The sequence below is a fragment of the Sceloporus occidentalis genome, unplaced genomic scaffold, assembly GCF_023333645.1.
Source record: "Sceloporus occidentalis isolate IW3139 unplaced genomic scaffold, rSceOcc1.0.p SCAF_4, whole genome shotgun sequence".
NCBI classification, from domain to species: Eukaryota; Metazoa; Chordata; class Lepidosauria; order Squamata; family Phrynosomatidae; genus Sceloporus; species Sceloporus occidentalis.
Window position 1 is genome coordinate 39,158,236 of NW_028316984.1, and position 15,941 is coordinate 39,174,176.

The 15,941-nt window shown below is 42.8% G+C and overlaps 1 protein-coding gene across 2 annotated transcripts in view; it reads right to left on the minus strand.

Annotated features, from left to right (window-relative positions):
* The window catches only part of SSB (small RNA binding exonuclease protection factor La), a 23,474-nt gene extending 12,366 nt beyond the window's left edge, over positions 1 to 11,108 (minus strand). Inside the window, exons 1-2 of one of the 2 annotated variants that reach the window (XM_089519783.1) lie at positions 11,028 to 11,108; positions 6,707 to 6,781 (exon numbers count right to left, since the gene is read on the minus strand). In XM_089519783.1, coding sequence (XP_089375909.1) covers positions 6,707 to 6,772 — 66 coding nt within the window. In that variant the 5' untranslated portion in view covers positions 6,773 to 6,781; positions 11,028 to 11,108. Of the gene's footprint in view, positions 1 to 6,706; positions 6,782 to 9,683; positions 9,703 to 11,027 lie in introns of those variants that run through there. The other variant, XM_089519784.1, reaches the window with a different exon arrangement.
* Between the last annotated feature and the right edge of the window lie 4,833 nt (positions 11,109 to 15,941).

A 15,941-nucleotide genomic window follows, 5' to 3' on the forward strand; every position in this document is an offset into this window, starting at 1 on the left:
TACATTAAACGTTGCATATCTTCCACCCAGATAAATGAACTTTGTGAATTAGAGCTTTTTTCTCCCCAATTGTATAGTAACCCAAAAATACCATTACCATATACAGTAGATATATTAACCACAAGAAGAAACCAATCTTCTGATTATGAGACTTTTGGTGTCGTATCATACCTCACTTATTTGTAAATTGTATATTTTAAGTTATAAATTTTGAATTCATTCCAAACCTATTAACCAATTTTAGCCCCAATTCTGTTGTAAATATTTAATCAAAGGGGACCAATCTTTTCTGAAATTGTCAAAAGATCTTTTTGGTAATATCTGCATCAATTTGTCTACTCCCATTAAAACACAAACTTTCAATAACCAATCCTTTGTGTATGGGATCTTTTTTCTTTCCATTTAGTTGCATATGTTATTCTAGCTCAGGGGTAGGCAACCTTTTTGAGCCGGGGGCCGGGTTGCTGTCCCTCAGACAACTGGGGGGGGCCGAAGCCAAAAAATAAATAATTAAATGTTTTTATAAAAACTTTAAATAAATAAATAAACCGGGACAAATGTAGGACAAAATTTTCAAATGGTGGACACTTTTTTTAAAAAAAAGTGGAGGACACGCAAAAAAAATTGCTGATTTTTTAAAAAATGTTAATATAAATGCATGTTTCTGAGGCGTCTATAGACAATTGCCCCCCTTGCCCCTGCGCATGAGAGGCCAAAGGCCCCGGTGGCAATCGGTGGCAGGACCAGGCTGGGGCCAGTCCCAAGGCCTTGCCGGGCCGCATTCGGCCCGCGGGCCGCAGGTTGCCTACCCCTGTTCTAGCTGCTGAAGTCATGTAGAAAATTAATCATGTTTGTTTTCTAATGTTTCCTCTGAATTTATATTTAATAAATGTATCTCTTTGGATCATGAAGTATATTTGTTTCTAATATTTCTTCTATTGTTTTATGAATTTCTTTCCAATAATTCTTTGCATAATTACATTTCCACCAAACATGATAAAATGTGCCCAGTTCTTTGTCGCATTTCCAACATCTATCATTTCCATTTTTATGTATTTTTCCCAATTTGTGCAGGGTGATATACCACCGATATAACATCTCATAATTTTTTTTTTTTATATTGTAACTTAATGTATTTTTCAGTCATTTGGTCAAAGTTTTTTCCCACTGATCAAGATGCATACTTTGGCCAAGATCTCAGGCCCATTTTAACATTTGCGGTTTGATTAGCTCTTCTTCCATGTCATATTTTAACAGCAAATTGTAAAATTTTCTTATTCAATGTTTGTTATTGGATTTGACTATTTTTTCAAATTCAGGATCTGGGTCTCTGATATTGTTTGATCTCAAGTCTAACCAAAAATTTTTTCTCTAATCTGCTAGTAAGTAAACCATGAGCAATTGAAGCCTTCCACTGAAAACTGATCTTGAGTTTTTAATTTTATATCTTTTTGATTTCCTTCTAGTAAATCTTCATATATAACCCATTTCTTTGTATCTAACTGTACTCTATTAAAGAGTGCTTAATTTATAGATGCCCATTTCGGAATACGACTGAATAATCTTGGTTTTAACTTTAGTCAAATTTGTAGCACAGCTTTTCTTATATAATGATCGTTAAAATCTCTATTTACTTTCAGTTTGTCATAACATAAGTATCCATGCCAACCAAATCTGTTGTCCAGGCCCTCCAACTGAAGCATGCTTTTGTTCTCCAATTTGATCCATTCCATAATCCAATCTATAGCTCAAACAGTAGTAGATTTTTAAATTTGGTAAAATCAAACCTCCTCTATTTATTGCATCATGCATTAATTTAAATTTGACTCTGGGCTTTTTGCCTGACTACAGGAATTTCGAGATGTCTCGATGCTAATTATGAAATGGGATATCATTCATGATCATTGGAAGGTTCTGAAATAAGAAAATCATTTTGGCTAGTATATTCATTTCAATGGGCGATAATTTACCAAGCCAGGATAAGGCTAATGTTTCCCATTTCTCTAAATCTTTCTTTATTTCTTGCCATTTAACCAAATAGTTGTTTTTAAATAAATCCAAATTTTTGTAGTTATCGTGATTCCCAAATAGTTCTTTTTTCACAATTTGAAAATTTGTCTTATTATTCAATACTTGTTTGTCTTCCTTTGTTAAATTCATTAATAGCATTGTTGTTTTCTCCTTATTTGAAATCCTGAAACCTCACTATACTTTTTAATTGTTGCCAATAGTTCATCAATATTTTCTGTTGGATTAGCTAGGGAAATCATCACATCGTCAGCAAAAGCTCTCAGTTTATACTCCATATTTTTAATTTTTACTCCTTCAATCTTTGGATTTTCCCGGATCGCACTGTCCAAAATTTCCAGTGTTGTGATGAATAGCAGCGGGGGTAATGGACAGCCTTGCCTCCCTCCCTTTTGGACTTTGTAACTTTTAGATGTTTCTCCACTATCAAAGTAGCTTCTTGATTTTTTTGTAAATGTTTTCCATCCAATTTTTGAAATTTAATCCAATATCCATTTTCTCAAAACGTTTACCATGAAATTCCAATTCATTTTGTTGAATGCTTTTTTGGCATCAATAAAGGAATAGTGCTATTTTTTTATCTGTGTTTTCTGTGGTACTCAATCAGATTTAATAAATTTTTGATATTGTGTTTAATTTGTCTTTGCGGTAAAAACCCTGCCTGATTTTCATGAGTCCAATTAGAGATTTTTCAATCGCTCTGCCATTATACTCGCAAATATCTTGTAGTCACAATTTAAAAGTGAAACTGGCCTATAATTTTTCGGGTCCAAATGATTTGTTTTCTTCAGGAATTAAAATTATGTTAGCTTGAGACCATGTTTTTGGGTTTCCCACTTTCAATATTTCATTCATTACTCTGTGAAGTGGTAATACAATTTGATCTTTAAAGGCCTTATAGAATTTGGCACTGAAACCGTTGGGGCCAGGTGTTTTCCCTAATTTCATTCTGTGAATCGATTTTAAGATTTCTTCTGATGTTACTGGTTTATTGAGATTTTCTTTCTGTTCCTCTGATAATATGTTGATAACTTGTTTCTCTAAGTAGTTTATAATCTTTCCCTCTTTGATTTCTATTTCTTTAGATAAATTTGCGAAATATTTAAAGAAAATCTCTTTTATTGAATTTTGGTCAGTATATATTTTATTGTTTTGCTTTAACTGGTTTATAAGTTTCTTCTCTTTTTCCTTTTTTTATACGCTAGATATTTCCTCGGTTTGTTTGCCAACTCAATAATTTTTTTGCTTAGTGTATTTCATTTTTTCTCTCTCTCTTGAATCGTAATTACACTCTTACCTCGGGATACGAATGCGCCGGGATACGAAATTTTCGGGTTACGAAAAAAATAAAAAATAAAAAATATTTCCGGGTTACGAAGGTTATTCCGGGTTACGAATAACCTTTTGGTGCTTTTCGGCGCTATTTCGCACCAAATCGCGGCTTCTCTCCATTAGCGCCTATGGCTTTCTCGGCTTACGAAGACTTCCGGGTTACGAAAATGGCGGCGGAACGGATTAATTTCGTAACCCGAGGTAAGAGTGTAATGATATCTGTTTCTGCAGGCTTTTAATGTCTTTTGATATTTCCTCGTTGTTTGAATTTAATTTCAACTCTTCTCATTTTTTAATTTCTCCTCCTAATTTTTTTAATTTTTAATTTTTCTTTTTTTAATTTCAGAGCTTTTATTATTAAAATAAGACTCTTATGAAGGCTTTAGCTGTGTCCCAGACTATGTTTGTAGCTATCTCCTTGTCTAAGTTTTCTGTGAAAAAAAGGTTTAGTTGGGGTTTTGGGGGGGTGGGGGTTTTGTCTCTTCAACAATTGTTTCATTTCTTAAAAGAAGATCATTTAGTTGCCACCTGTAAGACCTATAGCCGTTTTGGATCATCGAGACTGGATTGTGATCCGACCAAATCATTGGGTGAATTATGTTGTCTATTTGATTAATAAATTGAGGGGAGATTAAAAATATATAATATCTGGCCCAGGAGTTGTGACTATTCGAGAAAAAATATAGTCTCTACATTTGTCATACAGTAGAGCCTTACCTCACGCGGGTATCTTTTCCAGACCCCCCCCCCCCCCGAGTAAGGCAAATACCACGTAAACTGGAACCCCGTTCAATAGAATGGGGCTTGTGGTGGCACAGCACGCACCATTCAATACATTGCAGCGCGGCTCCACATAAAGTGGAAGCTGCGTATTGTGCACCCACGTATGGAGCAGGCATGCTGTATTTAATTCTCCATGTATCTTTTAATCCTATCCTATCTGTCATTTCAAAAAAATTTCCTGGTAGTTTTCCTTGGTTTATATTGATTTTCTTTTTTGATAGTCTGTCTAACTCTGGATTGATGACACCATTCCAGTCGCCCATCATTATTGAATCGTAATTTAATACTTCTATTTCTTGTAAGAGTTTCTTATGAATTTACTTTTATTATCTGAGGGTGCATGAACTCCAATAATTAATAATTTTCCTAATTCACAATTTAATTCAATTACAGTACAGTGTTCCCTTGTTTTATGCCGGGATCCGTTCTGGACACCCCCCACATAAAACAAAAAACGCATATGCTCGGGCCCCATTACAAGTAATGGGGCTCGTGTTCACGGCAGTACACGGTGGTGGCAGTGCGCGCGCACCATGGGCACACACACCATTGTTTCTTCCAGCGCATGGTGCCAGAAGAAAGCAGCATATAATGCGCCTGCGTATGATGCTGGCACACTGTAGTACCTTTTCTTACACGGAGGATCACACCCACACACACCATTACACTTTCCAGCACAGTGGCACACGCCACAGGCACACACGCCATTACTCTTTCCGGCACACTATGCCATTTCTTCTGGCACAACTTCCAGCGTATGCTGGAAGCTGCATAAGGTGCGCCCATGTGTAATGCAGGCACACTGTATTATGCATCTACCATTTGGATCATTTCTGAGCTCTAGCTGTCAGTCTAGAATGAACATATATCACAACTCCTCTTTTATTATTTTTATTTTTACTTATTTTTAGCTGCCAAGATATATTCATTTCCCAATTTTTGATTTTTTAAAAATATTTCTTGTTTCTATCTTTAATGTGGGTTTCTTGAAGGCAGATCAGATCACACTTTTGTTTTTGTAGATCAGTAGTTCCCAACCTGTGGGTCAGGACCCCTTTGGGGATTGAACGACCCTTTCACAGGGATCAACTAAGACCATCAGAATTTGCATGTAGCAATGAAAACAACTGTATGGTTGGGGGGTCACCACAACATGAGGAACTGTATTAAAGGGTCGCAGCATCAGAAAGGTTGAGCACCACTGCTGTAGATGATGGAATATCTTTTTTCTCTTCTGAGGAGAATTTAGGCCTTTCACATTTCAGATCAAAAGTTTAGTCTGTTTAAACATTTATATTGAATGATGGGACTTTAAATATTTGTTTCTATTTGTTTTTTATTTTACTTTATAGCATTTTAATTCCCATTCTAATTCTGGTTCTGGTTCTTTTTCTTCCGCATCCTGCAAGCATGGCAATATTGACAATACACAAGAACAAACAGATTTTGATAGTTCCATATCCAGCATGTTCACTCCATGCATAGAAAAATCTGGTCCTTGTATTCATCAAGCAAAAGCACGGGGGAGGAGGGGGAATCTACTGTCTCTTCTGGCTTGCAAATAGGGATTTGAAGCAGAGAAAGTATAACACTTGATTACAACCTCAAAGGAATAAGACAGTTTGGGGGAATTTTATTGGAAACCCATTGTAAGTACTCTAGAACAGTAGCTCTCAAACATTTTATCCCTGTTACCCCCCTTTATAATGACATGAGGACATCATGCCCCTCCCTGCCCATGTGGTAAAGGGTTAGAGTTAAGGTTAGGGGGAAGGTAGTGGCAAAAGGCACTGCTTCTTGCTAACGGCTGGAGCAGAGCACATACTCTGCTCCAGCAGTTAGCAAGAAGCAGTGCACTTGAACTCCTCTTTGGCTGGCTGGTCTGATACGCCATTCATTCAGGAGCAGAGCCACCATGGCCGCTTCTCCTCTGCATCCAACGAGGCCCAGCCAGAAGCAGGTGATGGCAGCAGCCTCAAGCAAGAAGTGCTACTTCCCACTCCTGCCAAGAGCCATAGTAGATGCTAGCTCTTTAATCTACCATGTACCTAGAGCACACTGGACTAACTGCACTGGTTGAAGCTACAGAAATATCTTGTCCCAAAAAGTGACAGGACAGGTGGGGGAAGAAGTGGCAGCTTACGATGGGTCCCTACTCCTCCTTCCTCACACAGAGGCGGCTATGCCAAATGCCTCCCTCGCCTTTCTCTTCCCCTCCAGGGCAGAAAAAGTTTGGGAAGGGGAGGAGAACGGGAGAATCAGGACCTCCACGTTTTGCACCCCCCTTCAGCAACTCTAACTCCACCCCCAGGAGTTCTGCTCCACAGTTTCAAGAATCACTGCTTTAGAAGTATAATTATAAAAAAGGTTACAGTCCATAGACCATTCTTCTCTAACCTGGCACCCTCCAGATGTGTTGCACTGCAATAAGACTGCAATTTCCAGCCAGTATAGCCATGCTGGTTGATGCTTAATAGTTCAACACATATGGAAGATGCTGCTGGGGAGAAGGCTCCTGTAGAGTATTCTGTATTAATGCTGTATTTTCCAGGAATATTCATACCTCAATTTGCTGGCACACTTTCCTTTCCAAGTCAGACATACTTTCACTGTTTCCATTTTCAGCCATTTTCACCACCTGTAATCAAGAGTACCATTAACCAATACTGGAAATTTTAATGGTTAAATCCACTTTTCATAACAATGGTACCACTACTGAATTATGGAACATTGATTTTTAGAAGAGTACGTATTTTGAAAACTTATACCCATTTGCCCAATATATGTAATCCCTCAAATCAATCCCATAAAAAAGCAAGGAAAGGGGGAAACAGGCTCAGCTAATCCACATTCTAAATTTCAGGACCTTCTGCACAAGAAATGCTTGCTGGAAAAATAATGTTTGAATCAATCGGTCAGCAACACACATGGGACAAGGGTAGATAAAGTGCAGCAATGTATTCCACAATTTGATTATGATGCTGAGATCACCTTTTATCTCATTCTGAACAATTATGTCATAGCTATAAGCCACTCTGAGGGCCTTTGTGGCTGAAGAGCAGGGCATAAATACTCAAAATAAATAAAATACTGTAAACAAATAGCAAAGGACTCGACAGGAAGGCCGTAATATGTTACAGGATAGGTGGGATCATACAAGAAGAGTATCCTGGACCAAAGTCACTAAGGGTTTCAAGATAATATCCAAGGCTTTTAATTGCACATGGAAACAAACTGTCAACCAAACTAGATTGCAGAGTACATTTAATACAATACCATGTGCATGTAGGCCCACAAATATCTTGCTGTCACACTCAGGATGTAATGAAATTTTGAAACATTTCTCAAAGTTTCGCCTAAGCAGAGCAAGTCCCATACTGGATTATCTAAAACATATTAATATGGCTTGTTCTGACCTTGGACACAGGTGGCACACTATCCAAACCCAAGCAAAAGCACCCCAGATGCCAGCTACTATTTGGGCATCTGCGCCAGCGTGGTCTAGTGGTTTGAGTGTTAGACTACAACTCAGGAGAGCATGGTATGAATCCCTACTGTGCCATGAAACCCGCTGGGTGACCTTGTGCAAGTCACACACACTCAGCATCAGAGGATGGCAGTGGCAAATTCCCTCTGAAGAAACTTGCCAGAAAAACCTCTGGTCACCAAATATGGGAAAAGGAGCACATCCATGTTAGTTGTTCATTTCCAGCTACTGTTCCCCCCTTCAGTCAATTAGATCTCAACAGATGAAAACTTGTAACTGTATTTAATGGTGTATTTCTCCTCCACAACCCAGATTTAGAACCAAGGACTTGTGATCATTCTTCCTCTGGTAAGGAAAAAAAAAAGCTAGGATAGGACTACACCTAGAGTAGAAGGTAGACAAAATATATCCATTTCAGCCTGCAGGGAAGCTAAGTATTTTGGGAAAAGCTCTCCTATGTTTTAAACCAGGGCTGGGCAACTTCAGGGGATCCAGGAGTCAGTATTGCGTCCCTGGGTCATTTTGAAAGCACATGGCTTGCCAAGGATGACAAAACACTCTCTCAGTGGTTAAATGCCTGTACTGCAGCCACTCACTCAAAACCATAAGGTTGTGAGTTCAAGACCAGCTAAAGGGCTCAAGCTTGACTCAGGTTTGCATGCTTCCGAGGTGGCTAAAATGAGTACCCAGACTGTTGGGGCCAAATTAGCTGACAGTTGTAAACCACTTAGACACTGCTCAGGCAGTATGAAGTGGTATATAAATGAAGCTTGTTTGTTTTTTTGATTAAGGGGCTGAAATTCCACTTCTAGTTCTGAATAAACGCATATACATATATAAGCCTAGCAATCTGTTTGTAAGCTGGATCACTACACCTGAAGCTTATAGAAAAGGCAACCCTCTCTCTCTTTTGCCAGACAAAGGGTAGTCTGGGACCAGAAAATCAGCTTTAGGAGGCATATCTGCCCACTTTTAAAACATTAAAAAATACAAGCACACCAAAGAGGAGTGATCTAGAACAGTGCTACTTCAAGTAAGGGTCCTTGGACTGGTGCCGATCCTCTCGCCACTGGCGGGCAGTGCTTTACAAGTTTCCAGGAAAGGAAGAAACAATTGTACCCAAATTTAACACTGATCCCTGACTCACTGGAAAATAATGGTTGCCAGTCCCCTGCATATTTAGGCTGAGAAGCACTGGCCTAGAACACAAGTAGGGAATGCAGACATTTGGCTGCAACTTCCATCATGCTGGGAAAATACAATCAATGGTGAGGGATGATAGAAGGTGCAGTACAGTATGATCTAGAGGGCTGCCCATTTCCTATCTGTGGTCTAGAACTTCCCCAGCTCACAGGCTAGTTCAATGTCCCCCCACATGTAATAAAAAGGAATAATCAAATGTAACAGTCTGAAATGGTGTCACCCATTTCCCCCTTCAAAACCAAGGGCCCCTTCACACTACATAATTGTAATGTCATGCCATCATCCTATGGAATCCTGGGATTTTCAGTTTAGGGAGAGGTACTTACGGGGACCCCATGGATTTCATAAGGTTTTCTTCTTGTTGTGTGCCTTCAGGTCCTTCCTGACTTACAGTGACCCTAAGGCATCCCCACCATAGGATTTTCTTGGCAAGATTTGTTCAGTTTTACCATTGCCTTCTCCATAGGTTGAGAGAGTGTGACTTGCCCATGGTAGTCACCCAGTGACTTTCCATGGCTGAGAGGGGAGCTGAACCCTGGTCTCCCAAGTCCTAGTATGGCAGGCTGGCTCATATATAGGGTTTTCACAGTCTAGTCAAGAGGTGGTTTAGGCAGTGCCTTCCTCTGAAACAGAGCCTCTAGTACAGTGGTTCCCAACCTTCCTAATGCCGCAACCCTTTAATACAGTTCCTCATGTTGTGGTGACCCAAACCCATGAAATTATTTTCATTGCTACTTCATAACTGTCATTAAATAGGTGTTTTCCAAGGGTCTTAGGCGACCCCCATGAAAAGGTCATTCGGCCCCCAAAGGGGTCCCGACCCACAGGTTGGGAACCACTGCTCTAGTACCTGCTGTCCTCATTTCTGATCAAAGTGATGGAGAGGCTACCATCACTTGCACACTCTCTACTGCAGGAGGGAGGGAGGGAGGGAAGAAGGAAGGAAGGGAAGGGAGAGGATGAAAAGACGGGAGGGAGGGAGGGAGAGGAAAGAAGGGGAAGGGAGGGAGGGAGGGAGGGAGGGAAGAAGGAGGGAAAAAGGAAAGAAGGGAAGGGAGAGGATGAAAAGACGGAAGGGAGGGAGGGAGAGGAAAGAAGGGGAAGGGAGGGAGGGAGGGAGGGAGGGAGGGAAGAAGGAGGGAAAAAGAAAAGAAGGGAAGGGAGAGGATGAAAAGACGGAAGGGAGGGAGGGAGAGGAAAGAAGGGGAAGGGAGGGAGGGAGGGAAGAAGGAGGGAAAAAGGAAAGAAGGGAAGGGAGAGGATGAAAAGACGGAAGGGAGGGAGGGAGAGGAAAGAAGGGGAAGGGAGGGAGGGAGGGAGGGAAGAAGGAGGGAAAAAGGAAAGAAGGGAAGGGAGAGGATGAAAAGACGGAAGGGAGGGAGGGAGAGGAAAGAAGGGGAAGGGAGGGAGGGAGGGAGGGAAGAAGGAGGGAAAAAGGAAAGAAGGGAAGGGAGAGGATGAAAAGACGGGAGGGAGGGAGGGAGAGGAAAGAAGGGTAAGGGGAAAGAGAAAAGGGAGGAAAGAAGGAAGGAAAGGGAGGGAGGGAGGGAATGAGAGGAAGGAAGAAAAAGGAAGGGAGAGATTGTAAAGAAGAAGGAAGGAAAGGGAGAGAGGGGACGGGGGCAGGAAGAGGGGGAAGAAAGTGAGAGAGAGCAGAGGGAGGCGCTTGCGGAGTCCTCCTGGCAAATGGAGGCCGTAGAGAGAGCCGAGAGCCAGGGCCGGGCTGCTCCCTCCACGTGCTCCTCCTGCAGTCCCTGCGCTGCCCTGGGAAGAAGGGGCTGCCTCCTCACCTTTAACGGGGGTAAAACTGGCACACGGGGAGGGAGGGAGGGAGGGGAGCCTGAATGGGTGCCGCAGTGGAGAAATAACCTGGTTTGGCTCCGCTCTGGGCCCACAACAAACTCCAACTCCCAGAATTCCGTAGCGAAGAGCCACAAAGAGGCGTTAAAGCGGTGCCAAACCGGGTTATTTCTTCACTGCGGATGCAGCCCTGGTGGTTCAAATCCCAGGACTGCGGAGCAGCAACTTAGACCGGTACTGGACTGCGTTCTCCCCACCGTGCGGATGCGGGAGCCTCCAGGACCCACGTGGAGGAGGAGGAGGAGGGGGACCAGACTGCGAGGGAAGCAAGGCCGAGGCCTAAGCGGGGCAGCCGCAGCCACAGCCGCCTCCTCCGTGGCGGCCTCAAACCTACCTTCTCCTCCTTCCTGAGGAGACACGAGCGAGCTTCCCGGGTTCCCTTCCTGGCCTCAGGCGCTTGCCTCTCTGTCAGGAGGAGGAGGAGGAGGAGGAGGAGGACGCTTCCCCGGCAGCGTCCCTCCCAGCAGCCTCCGCGGCGGCAAGAGAGAGACGCCCCTTCCTTCCAGCCACGGACGGCCGGCGACGCCCCGCTTCCCCTCAGTCAGCGAGGGCACAGGCGGCTGCGAGGGTCCTCCTCCTCCTCCTCCTCCTCCTCCTTCCCCGCGACGCCCGCCGCCATTTCAAGAAAGGAAGAAGGAGGTCCGAGTGCCCGGATGGCCCCACTTTTCAAGGCCTTGTCGCATTACACTTTTTAAGCCGGGCTAGGCCGCTTTCGCTGCTCTGGCCGCCTCCTCCTCCTCCTCCTGTTGCATTCCGGGATTTGGAGTTTAAGGAGGGGCATTTAGGATATTTAGCCAGAGAGCTCTTAGGCCTTACTGAACTACAAGCCCCAAAATGCAACACGAGGCGGACAGAACACTTAAAGCGGCCTGGCCCCATTTGTAAGAGTACTGTAAAATGCGACAAGTGCTGCAATTCTACTTTCACTGCTCCATCTGCCTCCTCCTGTTGCATTCTGGGATTTGGAGTTTAAGGAGGGGCGTTTTAGAATTCTCAGCCACAGAGCTCCTAGGCCCCACTGGACCACAAGCCCCAGAATGCAACGGGGCAGCCAGAGCAGTCAAAGTGGAAAAGCAGCACTAGTTTGGTGATAGAGAGCACTGTTTTGTTAAGGACTATGGAGTAGTGGGGATTTTGGGGGTTACTCCTTGTCCTACTCTGGAGTAAGTTTTTTTTCCTTAATGTTATTCCTACTCCTGTAAAAACCTCTTCCTCCTGCTCCCCAGCCCTGGTTTTATTGAGTCATGTCCTACATTTCCCTGAGATGCCCTACATTCAGGGTAACCAGATATGTCCTCCTTTTCCAGGACCTGCCCCTCCATTTCAGCCTCCTTCTGCCCAGGAGGGATTCCAAAGTGCCCTCCATTTTGAACACCACTGAGAAGCCTGGATTTACATTTATATTAAATGCTTTTTTATGGTTTTAGTTGGTCGTGTCCTACATTTCAATGTCCTACATTCAGAGTGACCAGACATGTCCTCCTTTTCCAGCATATGTCCCACATTTCTGCCTCCTGTCCAGGAGGCATTCCAAAGTGCCCTCCATTTTGAACTCCACTAAGAAGCCTGGATTTATATTTCTGTTAAGTGTTTTGAGCTTTACTTTGGTCATGTCCTCCCTTTTTCTGGAACATCCTCCATTTTGAGGTGGACCCCAGGTTTCCTTCTCTCTCAAAAGAGGGATTTTTCTGTATGGTTGGGCTCAAGGTTACCAGGCATCCTCCTTTTCCAGAGCATGCCCTACATTTCCGCCTTTCTATCCAGGAGGCATTCCAAAATGGCCTCCATTCTGAGCAAGATGAAGAAGCATGAATTCATACTTATGAGTGTTTTGAGCCTTTGTTTTGTAAAGAGTGCTTGGGCATTCTACGTAAAATATATCAATATTTTAACATTTCATCCCAAGAGGATAGCAATAGCAAACCTCCTCAGAAGGAACTTGTCAAGAAAACCCTGCGATAGAGTCGCCATGAGTTGGAATTGGAAATGACCTCAAGACAGACAACAATAAGCCCAAGAGTGCTGGTGCCTCACAAAGCTACAAATCCCAGGCAGTTAAACGCTGTGAAACTGCATTATGTCTATGTGTAAATGCGGCCCTTTCTTCTTTTCCTCCCGGTCAGGGTGACCAGATGTCCCCTTTTCCAGGACACATCCTCTATTTCAGCTTTCTGTTCAAGAGAAATCCCAAAAAATCCTCCATTTTGAGCATGACTAAGAAGTCCGAATTTATATTTATGAGTGTTTTTTTAATTTAGTCATGTCCTCCATTTTGTTGTGCCTTGTCCTCCTTTGCAGTGAGGATCTGGTCACCCTGTTTCCTCCCTTGCAAAGGAGGGACTGAGGAGCCTTTCTGTTTGGTTGGACTCAGCAAGAAGGTTAAGTCTGGGGGGTTTCTTTCCTCTTCCTTTCCCCAACACTTGAAATATCTGGCTTCTATGTTGTTGTTGTTGTTGTTAGCTGCCTTCCAGTCAACCCCAACTCATGGTGACAGGGATGTAGCCAAGGGGGGGGGGGGGTTCTTGGGGTCTGGACCCCCCCTTCCATTAGAAAAATGAATGGTGTGTGCTGCTGCACCTCCGCGCCCAAGCCCCATTATAATGGTAGCACTTAGTCTGGACCCCCCCCCCTTCCTAAAATCCTGGCTACGTCCCGGATGGTGACCCTGTGGATGAGACCTCTCCAAGACCCGCTGTCCTCCACTCTTCTGCTCAGGCCCTGCAAACTCAGGTCCATGACTTTCCTGATTGTGTCTATCCATCTGGTGTGTGATTTTCCTCTCTTTCTACTACCTTCTACCTTTCCTTGCATTATTGTCTCTTCTAACAATGCCTTCTCATGATGTGGCTAAAGTACGAGAAACTCAATTTGGTCATCTTGGCTTCCAGGAGTTCAGGCTTGACCCATTCAAGGTGTTAAGGGTTAAAGCCAGCAAACTGAGAAATGTTTAGATGTGTGTTTCTGACCATGAGCATCCAGCAACAGAAGGCCAAAGCCAATTAGCCACAGCTGATGCTCACAGGCACAAGGTCACTCTGCTTGCCTACGTGCAGCAAAGCCTGGATGATGAAACATATGTCTGCATGGACAGGAGGACACTTTACAGTGCGGGACAGGAAGTGACTGAGTTTGTGAGACCGCATAGTATGGAGTGTATATAAACTCAAGGGCTTCCAGTAATTGCTTGTGGGTTGAGAGATAGGAGTTGGTTGTGTAGTTCTGTATAGTAGCATTGGTTGTTTGGTTTGTACTCTGTAAATAAAGAAAAGCACTTTCGGGAGCCTGGCTTGTCTACAGAAGCCTACAGTGGTGCTAGAGAGTTCCCGACGGTAGCTGCATTCCTTCATTCCTGGAAGACATCCATCTGCTGTCATCTTCGCTGAGGGCTGTGAACACGTTTCCGAAATTGTCAGTTGTACTCTGCTGTAGTCTGACAATCAATTTGGTCATCTAGGCTTCCAGGAGTTCAGGCTTGACCCATTAAGGACCCATTTCTTTATCTTTTTGGCTGTCCATAGTATCCTCAGCACTCTTCTCCACATCTCAAAGGAGTTGGTTTCCTTCCTATCCATTTTCTTTACTGTCCAGCTCTCACATCCATACATGGTAATGGGGAATACAATGGCTTGGATGATTTTAACTTTAGTGCTCAGTGTCAGGACCATGTGGCACCCTGGTTTGGAAAATGACATGGATGTGGCCACTAGGTGGAACTGGAGCAGAGGTTACTACAGTTCAAGTGGCAGGCGCATGAGTCAGCATTTGGTGAGCTGTGCATCATGGGAAGTCTGATGCAACATGCACAGTAGGTGAAGCCAGCCAGCAGTGCATCATGAGTAGTGTTCTGATGCAAGGTACTGGGTATGAAACCAGCCAGGTTTCATTGGTGGCATGACTGTCACATGACTTCCAAAAAGACCACCTATATAAGGAGAAGATGACTGTCTCCATTGTTGGGTTGTTGTAGTCAGTGGTTGGTGAAGCACTTTGTTGGTCTATATAGTAGTGAGTATTCAAGACTGCTGTCTGATACTTGGTGTAATCTTTGTAAATAGTTCTGCAACAAAGATTAAAAGCCCTTGTGCTGAGTGAAGTCTCGCTGTCCAGAGATTAATTTCCTCAAGCTGGGAGCTCAAGGCTGCAGCCTGTGTGTGGGAGGAAATTTGCTGTGCAGCTCAGAGACTTGCAGAACCTTCGCTCTTCGCAGACCTCCTTCTAGGTGTCCTGTCTACGTGCATCAACTCTGCATGTAGTCGTAAGGGACACAGCTCCTCTCCCTACACCCAAACACTCAGTTGTATAACTTAGCCCTTTCCTGTCTAGTTCTTTCATCACTGCCATTCCTAATCCTAATCATTTTATTTCTTGACTGCAGTGCCTGTGCTGATCAGTGTTTGATCCACGATAGGAGAACTCTTTGACTATCCTCAGTACTCTTCTCCAGCATCACATCTCAAATGTTGATTTTAATTCTATTGACTTTCTTCATTGTCCAGCTCTCATATCCATAATCATCCATGTCTTGGATGATTCCTACTTTAGTGCTCAGTTGTATAACTTTACTCTTTAGGATTTTTCTAGTACTATCATAGCTGCACTTCCCATTCCTAGTCTTCTTCTTTCTTGACTCCATTCTGATCAGTGTTTGATCCAAGGAATGGGAAATCTTTAACTGTTTCCATTTCCTCATTCCACAGGTTAAATTTATGTAAATCCTGTGGTCATTATTCTTGGTAATATAGTAATGTATTCACTGCAACAATTAAATCATAACTAATGAAAATATTATCAAATAAATAGCATTTATTGTTAATAAACCAATAGTTAGGAACAGTAATACTAATAAGTATGGCAATTGTTTTGAGGATCTGAAAACTCTACATAGTTTCTAATTCATTTCCACTTTAATAAATAAAAAATGTAAAGCAATTCAAGGTGAATTTCTAACATTGAAACCAATGGAACTGTGAACAGGCACACTGGATTGTAAACATTAATTCTGGTACCTTGGCTTCTAGCAGTCATCATAGCACTGTTTGGCAAAAACAGCCAATAGCATCAGCTCCTTGGTAGATATGGCTTGGTGCAGCAACTTCTTGGAAATATTGAGGGTTTGCTATTTCAATAATCTTGTAAAATATGCAGGTTATATTATGTTAGTACCTTTGACTTAAAAGTAGTTATAATTCTTAACCATGTGAGGTATTTTATTTATTCAGATTGTTGTCCTGGTGTCAGAAGTGTTAAT